At 40.5% G+C, this 12558-nt stretch overlaps 1 protein-coding gene across 3 annotated transcripts in view; it reads right to left on the bottom strand.

The window, feature by feature from the left end:
* Window positions 1-384: 384 nt before the first annotated feature.
* TRAPPC11 (trafficking protein particle complex subunit 11) overlaps window positions 385-12558 on the bottom strand; it is an 87662-nt gene continuing 75488 nt past the window's right edge. For all 3 annotated transcript variants that reach the window (XM_073578229.1, XM_073578231.1, XM_073578222.1), the window contains 7 exons: window positions 9269-9334; window positions 8854-9010; window positions 6644-6755; window positions 5562-5653; window positions 3471-3604; window positions 1461-1628; window positions 385-1150 (listed from right to left, as the gene is read on the bottom strand). In XM_073578229.1, coding sequence (XP_073434330.1) covers window positions 1106-1150; window positions 1461-1628; window positions 3471-3604; window positions 5562-5653; window positions 6644-6755; window positions 8854-9010; window positions 9269-9334 — 774 coding nt within the window. In that variant the 3' untranslated portion in view covers window positions 385-1105. The remainder of the gene's footprint in view (window positions 1151-1460; window positions 1629-3470; window positions 3605-5561; window positions 5654-6643; window positions 6756-8853; window positions 9011-9268; window positions 9335-12558) is intronic.

Genomic DNA, 12558 nt, shown 5'->3' with positions numbered 1-12558 from the left:
GATTATAAAGATTAGTCATAATTGATAAAACAGTTCCAAAACCTCTAAATGGTTTGTCCAATACTTTATACTGATGGCCTATCTGTAGGATAGGCCATCAATACCAGGCCGGTGGGGCTGCGTACTGCACAGCCGACCACATTTAAATGAATAGGCGCAAATCTGCAATTGTCCACCATACCCACTATACAGTTGACAGAACTGTGTAATTCTGCCCCCGCAACTTGAGCACCAAGAACACCTTAATTGGTGGAAGTGCCAAGTGTCGCACCCCCATTGACCTGATATAGATGACCTATCCTACGGGTAAGGCAATCAATGTAAAACAATAGACAAATCCTTTAAATAGTTCACATACCACCCAATAATAACTTGGACAAGTGCCACAGAATCACATGGTTCTTTATTTACATATGATTTACAGCGGAAAATGTGAACCTGCCCAAACCCAAAATCAGAAACTTTACACCCTCGCATCTGCATCAGCCTTTCTAACCTTAGCGATGATGTGATGGATGAGATGTCTTGCAATACGCATAGGCTTAGAGTTTTGCAGGACATTACTGCTTCCATATTGGTTATGTAAATCAATGGGCTTTGACTTCTTAGCTTATTGTTATATCTACATAAGCAAATTTCTGCCTTCTCCATTCCAGCTCCTGAGGCATAGGTTACCGTATATATTTGCTGACAACTTTAACGCTCTCACTCGGTTAAGTAAATGTTTGGTTGCCATTTAATATAGATATACAGCCATTATATCCGCCTCAGGTTAAACAGTGTTAACCCCACAACAAGCCGTGTGTGCTGTACAGTATGGGACTGGTTATAATACAAGGTACTTAGTTCACGGCTTTTCCATAGACGACACAGATATTAACCGATCAATACTGCAATACCTTGTATTCTACATTTGTACTTAGGGAAATATTGGCCTGAACTGGAATGTATAGATAAAAGCCAAGTCTTCATTAGATGTCCCAGTAGATCCTGTAAGGAACAAATACTAAAAAAAACTTTTCTTTGTTTTACGCAATAAAATATATTGCAGTGAGAAAATAATTCATATGTGGATTGAGCAGATGCAGATCAGGGATTCTTCTTCTCATGCGGCTTCAATGGAGTCATCGTCCACGCGACGTCCTTGGGGCTGAAGGAAAAAGCGAAATAAACAATCTGTGAGTTCCTTTGGTGAAATGACATGTTCATGATTGAGTTTATAAACTTCCCAGCAGCTCAAGATTGAGGGAATGCTGGCAGAATATTTTAAAAAGCTTTTAATGTTTGAAACCTATTTGGCCAAAACATTTCCATGCTCATTCGTGAGTCCAGCAATGATACAACCAGCGGGCATCAGGCAATGCTGCCAAATCAAATACCAGCTGGAGAAGCAATATAAGACAGCCACGAGCACAGACTGAAGACTTGTCTGCTATGGAGCAGAATATACAAGAACCCACCTTCACAAACACATGAGTAGGTAAGAAACGCTTCAGCATGTGACTGGTGTAGTTGGGGAATCTCAGCACGTTGATGTTGAGAGATGGAAGCTGCTGGTATCCTGCCATCAAAGGGTAAAAGTTATACAGCATCTCTTGCTCTGTGCCAGGTAGGATCTGTAATCGAATCTACAATAGGGGAAAACTAGCATTTAATGTGTGTAAAACACAAATCAAAAAAGGTGAAAATTTTAAAAAGCAGAAAACAGCCATTTTCAATTTTGCAACCATCCTTTATTTGCTACAGCACACCTCTGTGATAATTCTTGCTTTTAAAATATTTTTCCTCCACAGTTCCTATGCAGATCTATGTGAACCAGGTTATCGCTGCTCCAGACTAGCTAAAAATGTGGTCTATACTGACCCCGCAGTCACAAACTCATCTTTGGCTCTTGGTAACCCAGATTCTGAGCACCGTAGAGGCGCTGGTGGCCACAAAGGGTTAATACTGCACACATGGCTTATTATGTATGCTTAAGGAAACTTCTGAGCTGGATTTTCTTACATTGCCTGCTGCTGGTTAAAGAGAGGTAGGAGGTTGGGGGCAGGGTGGCTAACCGTCCAGAAATTCCTGGATCGTCTGTGACAACAGGCACTTCTCCCCGCCCACGAACTGTGAACATTTGTTATGCCTCTGTGATTATTTTAGAACTAGAGAAACATGATGATAATAAACTGCATATTTTCCAGTTCACAATGAATACAGCAGATATCTTCATATCAAAATTATTGGCTGTAATCATCCATCACTTCAAATCTTAATGATTTATAATAAATGTCTCTCAATGTGTTTGTAAAACATTGACTTTTTTTATAAGCTTAGTGAGCAGAAAACCAAACAAGTTTGCACCTAGGGGGCGAGGTGTCACAGGTTACAACAAAAGAAAAGAGACAAAGGGCCCCGTCACACATAGCAATCTCGCTAGCGAGATCGCTGCCGAGTCACAACTTTTGTGACACAACAGCGATTTCACCAGCGAGATCGCTGTGTGTGACAGCAATCAGCGACCGGCCCCCCTGCCGGTATCGCTGATCGCTGCAAGAAACCTCTGGACATTTTTTTTCGTCGCTGATCTCCCGCTGGCCAGCACGCATCGCTGCGTGTGACAGGCGGGAGACCAGCGATCAGCTGTAAAATAATAAAAAAATTTAAAAATATCACCTTCCAGCGTCCCGCGCAGTCTTCCCGCCTCTCTCCACGCTCCCGGTCCCAGTAATCCTTTGCAAGAATGACTGCGAGACTTCACGATCCCGCGAGAACGGACGTCATCACGGTAATTCTCGCAAAGGATTACTGGGACTGGAGCGTGGAGAGAGGCGGGAAGGCTGCGCGGGACGTCGGAAGGTGAGAATAACAATATTTTTTATTTTAATTCTATTTTTGACATGAATATGGCATCAGCGCTAACGAACACAGCGATGCCGCAGGCGCGGCGTCGCTGTGCTAGTCGCTGGTGAAGCTGTCTGTTTGACAGCTAACCAGCGATCACATAGCGACTTACCAGCGATCCTGACACGTTGATATCGTTGTCGGGATCGCTGGCAAGTCGCTATGTGTGACTCCAGCTAAAGAGTTTGCATGTTTCCCAGGTAAGAGCAACTAAGGTTTTAAAAGAGTCTAAAAGTAATCCTCTATCCATATGATAAGGGTTAGCTTCCCTACTGCCAGGGTCCAGTTGCTAAGACCCCCAACAATCGCAAGAACCAGACCTCTGTAAGGTGCGGTGGTTGATAAGCCTTAACGGAGCCGTGGGAGATAGTGGTCACTGCACTCGGCTGGTCTTCAGCACTCCCATAAGAATGAATCGGCAGTGTGTTTGATCGACCACAGCTCCATTTGTAAAGGGCCCTGATTCTCAGGATCGGCGGAGGTCCTAGTGAACGTGAAGTTGTCTACTATCCCATGGATAAACAATAACTTGAAATCCCACAATCAAGCATGTCTGAGAATACCAGGCTTTATATAACTACCTGTTTGAGTCCAGAAAACATAAATGCGTCGCTTGGCTCCACTGCAATTTCTATGTCCTGAACCAAATTGGTCTTATTCTGTAGATGATACTTAACCGGCAGAGATTCTCTCACCCGGCCAAAGGATGGCAGATCTGCTCGAGGTGGAACGATAAAACACTGTTGTCATGGTAAATACAGGCAAATAAGTGTTCGTCTCTTTCACGTTCTTGTAACTGTATATACTTTTTATATCGAAGGGCGCTTATTGTAACATACTTTAATCTATGTGTACTCTTTAACAATTAATAAAGTCAGACCCTTTTTAGAAAAAAATGACTACATATGAATCCTCATTTTGGGAAGTTGGCTTAAACAATAGAAGCAGGCAATAGATCCATTTAGCAATATTTTTCTAAGGGAGGAGAACGTTTAGATTCTTTAGTACACAATGTTCAGATGAACATGTTGTCGGTTCTGTAGGTAAGGGAGCACTGAACAGATTAACCCCTTAGTGATGGAGCCAAATTTTTTAAATCTAACCAGTATCACTTTATCTGGTAATAACTCTGGAACGCTTAAATCACAATGATTTTAAGATTGTTTTTTCGTGACACATTATACTTTATGATAATGGTAAATTTTGGTTGGTATGTTTTGTGTTCATAAAAAAATATCAGAAATTTGAGAAAAATGTTAAAAAATTAGCACTTATCAAACTTTGAATGATTATCCCTTTAATCCAGATAGTCATACCACAGCAAAACATTAATAAATAACATTTCCCTCCTGTCTGCTTTACATCAGCACCATTTGTAAAATGTTATTTTATTTTGTTAGCCTTTTAGGAGGTTTAAAAATGTAGCAGGAATTTTTCTTTTTTTCCAAGGAAATTTACAAAATTTATTTTTTTGAGGGACCTATCCAGGTTTGAAGTGACTTTGAGGATCATATATATATTGGAAAACCCCAAAAGTGATACCATTTTAAAAACAGCACCCCCCTGACATATTGAAAACTGCAGTCAGGTAGTTTATTAACTCTTCAGGTGATTTTCAGGAATTAATGCAAAGTGGCATGACGGAAATGAAAATGGGTATTTTTACCACCTAAATGCCGCTAACTTCTGAATAGGTTACAACAGCTGTCAGACTCTAAGGCCGCTATTTGGTCGTGAATTGCATGGAAAATATCAGGACCACACAATCATGATCTAAGGGTGCTGATGGGGATAAAGAAGGAGCCCCCACACTCTGTTAACCATTTATATCATCTAGTCACTATTGACAGCAGCATCTAAAGGGTTAAACAGATTTGGAAGGTGCAAACACTGATCGTGGCTGATGCAGCAATTTGTCAGCTACAGTGTACAGCAGACAGCTGCTGGATTATCACCTGCATGAGGATGCTAGTCTCTTATATCTCAGGTCAATTAAAAGACATATTGGCAGTCATTAAGGGGTTAATATACAGTTTTTCAGCATAATTAATGATCTAGATGTCTGTGCACCCTAGGCTTAGGAGTCCAGTGGGTGGACGTATCGAGGAGCTAATGGAAACACTCACAGGGATAGCAGTCAATCATTGAGTGAGATTGTCTACTGGACTCTTAATCCCAGCATGGAAGAATATTAAGACCAAGAAATTAAGTAATGCTGACTCTTTTCCCATAAACTGGTCTCCCTGTTTTACATACAACATGCTGCCTGCACAATAAGACTACATTTTCAAAGTGAAAGGTTCCCTATAATTCTGATATTTATAGGATCTGATTGGTGCTGGCTCTCACATAACCTGGAATGTAATTAAAAGGGCAATATAAAAGCTCAAGTAAGAAAGAGGGCAGCAAGCGGCTTATATGTGGACTAGCATCTCTTGGATACAGGGCAGTGTTCTCAAACTTGGGGCTCTACAGCTGCAGTGAATCTGGCACGATGCTGATAACTTGCATAGTTTCTGGGCTTTTATGTTGATTACATCTATAACTGTACTGTAAGCAGTGTCCATAGAGGAACCTATTCTTCAGAGCTCCATTCATTGACATTTACTGAACATCAGAAATATTCTAATATCAACCGATTACAATAACCTCATTGGACATCACTGACTTACCGGCTTGGATGTGGAGTGGAATACTCTCCACCATAACATGGGGTAATGTAACCACTGTGTTCACAACAGGGACATTTTCTGCAGCCGAACTCCTTACAAGAAGCAGAGAAAAAGGAAGAAACAGGAAAATTAAGTACAGTATACTCTGTTCTATTGAAGTATAAAAAAAAAGTTTTAAAAATTAAATAAAAAAAATGAAAAAATATAAAGGTTCAAATCACACCCCTTTTGTCCCATTCAAAATGACACAATAAAAAAAATACACAAATTTGACATCAGTGCGTTCAGAAATGCCCGATCTATCAAAACATAAAAATAATTAATCCGATCGATTAACGGCGTAACGAGAACAAAAAAATGAAAAAGCCAGAATTAGGTTTTTTTGGTTGCCGCAACATTGCAATAAAATGCAATAATGGGTGGTCCTCACCCAGCCCCAGATCCCATAACATGGAGACACTATGGATTTTTTTTCATGACTTAAAAAAGAACCTATACATGTCTGGTATCTACGAACACATAATGGCCTGGAGAATCATAATGGCAGGTCAGTTTTAGCCTTTAGTAAACTTGGTAAAAAAACAAAAAACAAAAAAAAAAACAAATGGTGGAATTGCACTTTTTTTTTTTCACAATTTCACTGCACATGGATTTTTTTTTTTCCTTTTTTCCAGTACACTATATGGTAAAATCAACGGTGTCACTCAAAAGGATAACTCGTCCTGCAAAAAACAAGCCCTCACATTGTCATATTGATGGGGAAAAAAAAAAAAGTTGTGAAGGGGTTAAGTTTTCATCTGTGCACTGTTCCCTGAGATCTGTCCATTGCATTGGATGAACTGAAAAGTTTTTTCTCTCTCACAATTTAGTTTGCATAAAGTACATCTTCAGTATACAGCTGATGGGTACTATGCAACAACTGAATGGTGCGACTATGAAATATTAATCTGTGGATGATTACACCATGTAGGGAAAATCCTGCAGATTGCTGCGCTGTGTAGGAAATCCGTAACTAATCAGATATAGAGATCTATATATTTTAATCTATATAGAGCTGGGCTTCCCTTGTGACCTACTCTTACCTCTTCCAAGAAATGATATAGCTGCCAGTGGCCACACCAGTTTGAGGGTCCGCTATGGGTGGGCAATGAAGACAGAAGCATTCGCTGGCACTCTCTCCAGTCTGTAACACAACTGGTGTAGAAACACAACAGGTCATTATTTGTTCATTATGTTTTGCTTATATAGGGCCACCATACTCCTCAGCGCTTTACAGATATTATCATTGCTGTCCCCATTGGGGCTCACAATCTAGATTCCCTATCAGTATGTCTTAGGAGAGTGGGAGGAAATCGGAGAACTCTGAGGAAACCCACACAAACACGGGGAGAACATACAAACTCCTTGAAGATGTTGTCCTTCATAAGGTTTGACCCCAGCGCTGCAAAGCAACAGTGCTGCTAACCACTGAGCCACAGTGTTAGCCGTGTATCATGTGACTCATATGTGCAAAGTATAACATTGCTATCAATAACACAAGTGTAAGCATTTATTATCATAAAATAGAAAATAACTGGTTTTGGGCTGATTTTAGGTAGATATGGAAGCTTGCATGCTTTCGCTTGGAACCAATGCCTTCAATCTTCTTCACACATTCAGTATGTTGTTGTGTGGCAAGTGGATTATAGGGGGTATCTGAAGCGGGTTTTTAGAGTAACTCCAGGCCCCTTGCTCATTTCCACTGCAGACTTGTATACCACTATATGCCAATGAAACCAGGGGAGCATCTATTCACAGCAATAGACTACATCCTCCAAAATGACTTAAGCTCCATGGGGCCTCTCTAATAGAGAGGAGCTTAAACACTCTGAAAGGGCGCCTGACCTGGAACTCTCTAATTAAGAATAAGCCCAAGGATGGGGGGGGTTTGGCACTTCCGAACCCTTGGATCTATTATTTAGCTGCGCAGGGTCAACCTATGAGGGGCTGAAGGGAAGTAGATGGTATGCGTTCAACACAAAGGATTCTGGTTCATATTTTGGGCAGGTATCCATTGGTTCAGGGTTTGGAAGCAGATAGTTTTAGGAAGTTTGGGGTGGTTTACCCCACTCTGATACTGATCCATAGGGTGTGGGAAGCAATTAAGAGGATTAGGGGTGTGGAACATTTGACTAATTTCTCACTGATATGGCAAAATGATAATCTACTGGAGTTTGTTAAAATGGTGGACTTCAAAATTTGGAAGAGATTGGGAATACATTACATTGGCCAGATGTTGGATGCGCAGAATCTGTTATCCTTTGAGAAATTACAGGAGACCTATGGGCTACCGGAGGTCTGTAGGTTTCAGTATAGACACTTTCATCATGCTTACATGACAAAGCAAAATGGTCAGTAGGATGGTTCAGACGGATATCCTGTGGATTATATATGTGCAAAAGGGGGGACAAGAGGAGTTGTGTCAGATATTTACAGGGACCTACTGTTTTCCTTCCTAGTTACCCGATCAAAGCAAAAGAGAAATGGGAGGAAGAGGTGGGAAGGATAGAGGAGGATAAAAGGGAAGAAATATTGGAATATATGCCCAAACTGTCACTAAGCGAACCGGCCAGACTCTCACAAGTATATGTACTCCATAGAGTATATAGGACTGCAGACAGATTGTACAAAGCTGGATTGAGACAGACTTTGGAATGTCCTAGGTGTCGGGCTGAAGGGGCCGGAATTTTGCATATACTATGGCAGTGTCCAAAATTGAATACATTTTGGTTAGAAGTGAGTGCTGCAATTGGAAGGGTATTTATAACTGCAGAATTAAGAGGGATCCTGTGGTGTGTATTTTGTGATACGTGGAGGAGATCCGGGCACTTAATTGTCATAAGCTGGCAATAGCCAGGTAATTGTATATTGCGAGAAAATTGATTGCCAGATATTGGATAAATGAAGAACCACCGACGTTGCAGGAATTTTATAGACAGTCTGACATTATTGTAGGCATAGAAAAGAGTATTTATGTCAAAAGGAAAAAGGGTAGTACTTTTGAAATATTATGGGAACTCTGGGTAGAGAGGTGATGACCCTCAAAAATCTATGGTACTGTATATTCATTTATATTATTGTTAAAATGCTGTTTGCGTACATTAAAAGGACGGGGGGGGGGGGTGATACTTTGTAATATTTGTACTTGTTCACTTTTGACAAATTGACTTTGTCTGCTGTTTTGCATTTTGATAGATTTTTATTAATTATCTGATTTAAAAAAAAAAAAGATGGTAGAACAAAGGTGACTTACCATTTCCCACATGTGACTCTAGCTGATCCACAGGGCTGACGAAAGATGAGAGCTGCAGTTGGCTGGATATGATGGTGAGAGCCCACGGAGAGGCACTTAGGATATCCGTCATTAACAAAAATGGGATGTCGATGTAGACACGGTCTAGGTTTTGGAACTGTCAGGGCACAAAGCTGCTATTAGGCCAGCGCACGATGGATTTATTTCTCTTATATAAGCTTGACATATAGAAAATGTAAAATGACACTAGTCTAGGGATATTCAGTGACCTGTGGCTGTGCAACATAATATTGCTATGCTGCGCTACCTCATCTCCAATAATACTGAATGAAAATGTTGTTAAACATTCTCTTTCTCTAACAAGACTAATAAGTGCATCTAATGTGTGGTAACGTGTATTACAGATCATACAGACCTTTATAGAGACAAACTTTGCTGCAACATCAAAGGGATACACAGTCTCAATGGTTACAGTCTCATCCTGTAAGGGAAATAAAGAGACAATATGGCAACCATCCAAAATTCCAACAACTTAACGGAGACTATACTTTCCATTAACTTTTCAAAACAATGTAATGTATTTTCACTTGAAGAAGAACTCTGTATCTGGTAACTATCTACCTTGAATCCTGCATTTTGAATAGTCTCCCCCTCTTTGGGCTTTTACTCATCCTGCTCTTTTCCCCCTTTGGTAGCCCATTGACAGAAGCAACAGCAGCAGTATGGATGACTATATTCAGCAATACTGATCAGTGTAGCTGTGAACCCAGCTCTGACGTGATAAAAATTACTTGCTAAAGAAGCTTTAAAATGAATATATTTCTTTACAATGACACTCTCTCTGCTCTATACTATCCCCTCTTCATTGGGTGAAATTGGAGATGTAACCAGACACCTCGCTGTCAGTCTTTCCTTGACCAAAATGGATTTGAGCTGTTCTTTTTTTTTTTTCCAATCTGTATTATGACATTAGAAGCCAGTGGGAGGGGTTTTTATTCTTGTAAAGTTCCCATTTATAACTTCAGAATAGCCAGCATATAAACATGTATGACGATTCTTAACATCTGTGCAGATTGACAACAGAGAAGGCAGAGATCGCAATTAGTAAGGCAAGGATGGTAATAAACTCTGTGAGTGCTGTGCAAACATTTCAGGAAGCGGCACCAAATTGCCCATGGCAGGGAAACTGCCACTGCAGAAACCGACAGTATATATATAAAAAAAAAGAAATTATGCAACATTGAAATATCCTTTCAAGATCTCCTGTGACTTTACGGGGCACAATGGATATAAAGAATACAAAATAAACTGCAAAAAAATAAATAAATTTCTAGACTTCCGGTACTCCCTGTTCCTCTTTTCACTGTGAATGAAAATGGCTGGATGTTTGGGGTTGTTGTGCTGCTGCCAAAAACATTTGGAGCCAATCAAAGGCCTCCATGATGGATAAGTATCTGTCTGTATCTTTCAGCATTTAATATCAATACATTGCAACACTGAGAACTGTGAAAGCAGCGGTCGGACAAGAAAACTTACTGCAGCTAATGACAGACACATCATGTTTACTTTACTTTGGAAAATGTCAAGCAGTGCCATCAGCTCAGAACTGACAGCAACCAGTGGGAGCCAGCTACACCCATCTATTGTTCAGAAAAGTCTGGCCAGAATAGACTTCATAGAGAATTGGGGCCAAAAAACAAACCTGAAAACAAACTACATGAAAACATATGAGCTGGGGTTTAGAAAAATGGCAGCAGGACCTCTGGACTAAGGAATTAAAATGTGTAATATTTGACTAACAGAAGGCAGGCTGTTTGCCGATAATGAGTTTCTGCAGGCAACAGTGAAGCATGACGGAGGGTCCTTGTAAGGTTTGGGACTACATTACAGCAAATGGCGATGGGGATTTGGTCAGGATTAATGGTGTCCTCAATGTTGAGAAATTCAGGCAGAAAAGTATCCATCATCTATTACCATCAGAGTGGCATCTGATTGGATTGGCTCCAAATTTATTCTTCAGTATGACAACAACCCTAAACATACAGCAAATGTCATTAAGAACAATCTTCAGCGTAAAGAAGTACAAGGCGTCCTGTAAGAGATAATATGGCCTCCACACAGCCCTGATCCCAAGATCATTGCGTCTGCCTGGAAAGACAAAGAAACAGAAGCATTTGTAAAAAAACACTACATTCACCCCTTCTGATGAAACGTGCGCCAAGGGGAACTTAGTGACACATGATTGACTGTGGGTCTGCATGATATATATTTTCTAGCTGCGGTTTGAGAAACCTTGATTTGATGATATATGACTACAACAATGCACTGTGCACTTTATTTCTTTGATTTCAAGTGATCATATAGATAATTATGTTCCCTAAAATGAACCATTATTACATAGGTCCATGACCTATATGCACTAGGCATCTTATATATCAATAATGATCTATATATATGGGTCCCACCACCATAGATGAGGTTTATATATTTTCTATTTTTGTGACATGTAGATTTGATTCCTTTTTGGTAAATGTATATGCACTCTACTATTATTATTGCATAAACTTCCCTTGGCATTTTTTTGTGTTTTGCTACCTCACAACCCTGAATTTCACAGGTTTTTTGAGGGTTTGCATCAGTTCATGTAACGAGCAAGTCTACACATTAACATTTGGGTTCCTTTTTATTATGAAGAAAACAAATAATAGGACAAAATTACTGAAAACTTAAGTGTGCATAACTATTCACCCCCCTAAAGTCAGTACTTTGTAGAAACTCCTTTTGTGACAATTACAGCTGCAAATCGCTTTCTATAAGTCTCTATGAGGTTTCCACATCTTGCCACTGAGATTTTTGCCCATTTCTCAAGGCAAAGCTGCTCCAGCTCTTTCAAGTTAGATAGTTTCCTCTGGTGAACATCAGGGTAAGTGCACACATAGTTTTTAGGGTGTGCGGATTTTGTTGGAAAATACGCAGGACAAAAGTCCTGCGGTTTATCTGCGGATTAGCCTGTGGTTTTGCCCTGCGGTTTCACACCTCATAATGGATAGGTGTGAAACCGCAGCAGAAACCGCACAAAGAATTGACATGCTGTGGATTGTAACCCGCGGAAAAATATGCAGCGTTTTTTTTTTCCCCATAAGAAATAAAGGTACTGTACAACGCAGCAGAATCTGCTGCGGACCCGCAGAGCCAAAACCCCTGCGGATCAGCAGCAGAATCCACAGTGTGTGCACATACCCTCAGTCTTCAAGTCTGACCACAGACTATTAATTGGATTAAGGTCTAGGCCACACCAAAACATTTACACGTTTCCCCTTAAACCACTTGAGAGTTGCTTTGGGTCATTGTCCTGTTGGAAGGTGAACCTCTGTCCCAGTCTCAAATCAGTGACAGACTGAAACAGGTTTCGCTCAAGAATATAACTGTATTCACACAATCCATCTTCCCTACATCTCGGACAATTTTTCATGTCTCTGCTGCTGAAAAACATCCCCACTGACACGGAGATACCACGACAGAGAGGGGCCAGAAGATTGCAGCGTCTGGTTACACGAAATCCTGCACTGATAAGAACTGCTTCACCATCCTATTAAACAGTGCAGTTTTTCCTTGTTTTGTCATTGCGAGGGTTAATCAGTTCAGCTGATCTATTGGCACGCTCCATCCTGAATTGTCCTGTGGCTGTTCTGTGTTGGCCATTTC

This window comes from Dendrobates tinctorius, unplaced genomic scaffold, assembly GCF_039654945.1.
Source record: "Dendrobates tinctorius isolate UK_male_01 unplaced genomic scaffold, ASM3965494v1 ptg000008l, whole genome shotgun sequence".
NCBI classification, from domain to species: Eukaryota; Metazoa; Chordata; class Amphibia; order Anura; family Dendrobatidae; genus Dendrobates; species Dendrobates tinctorius.
This window is presented reverse-complemented; position numbering and strand designations above follow the sequence as displayed.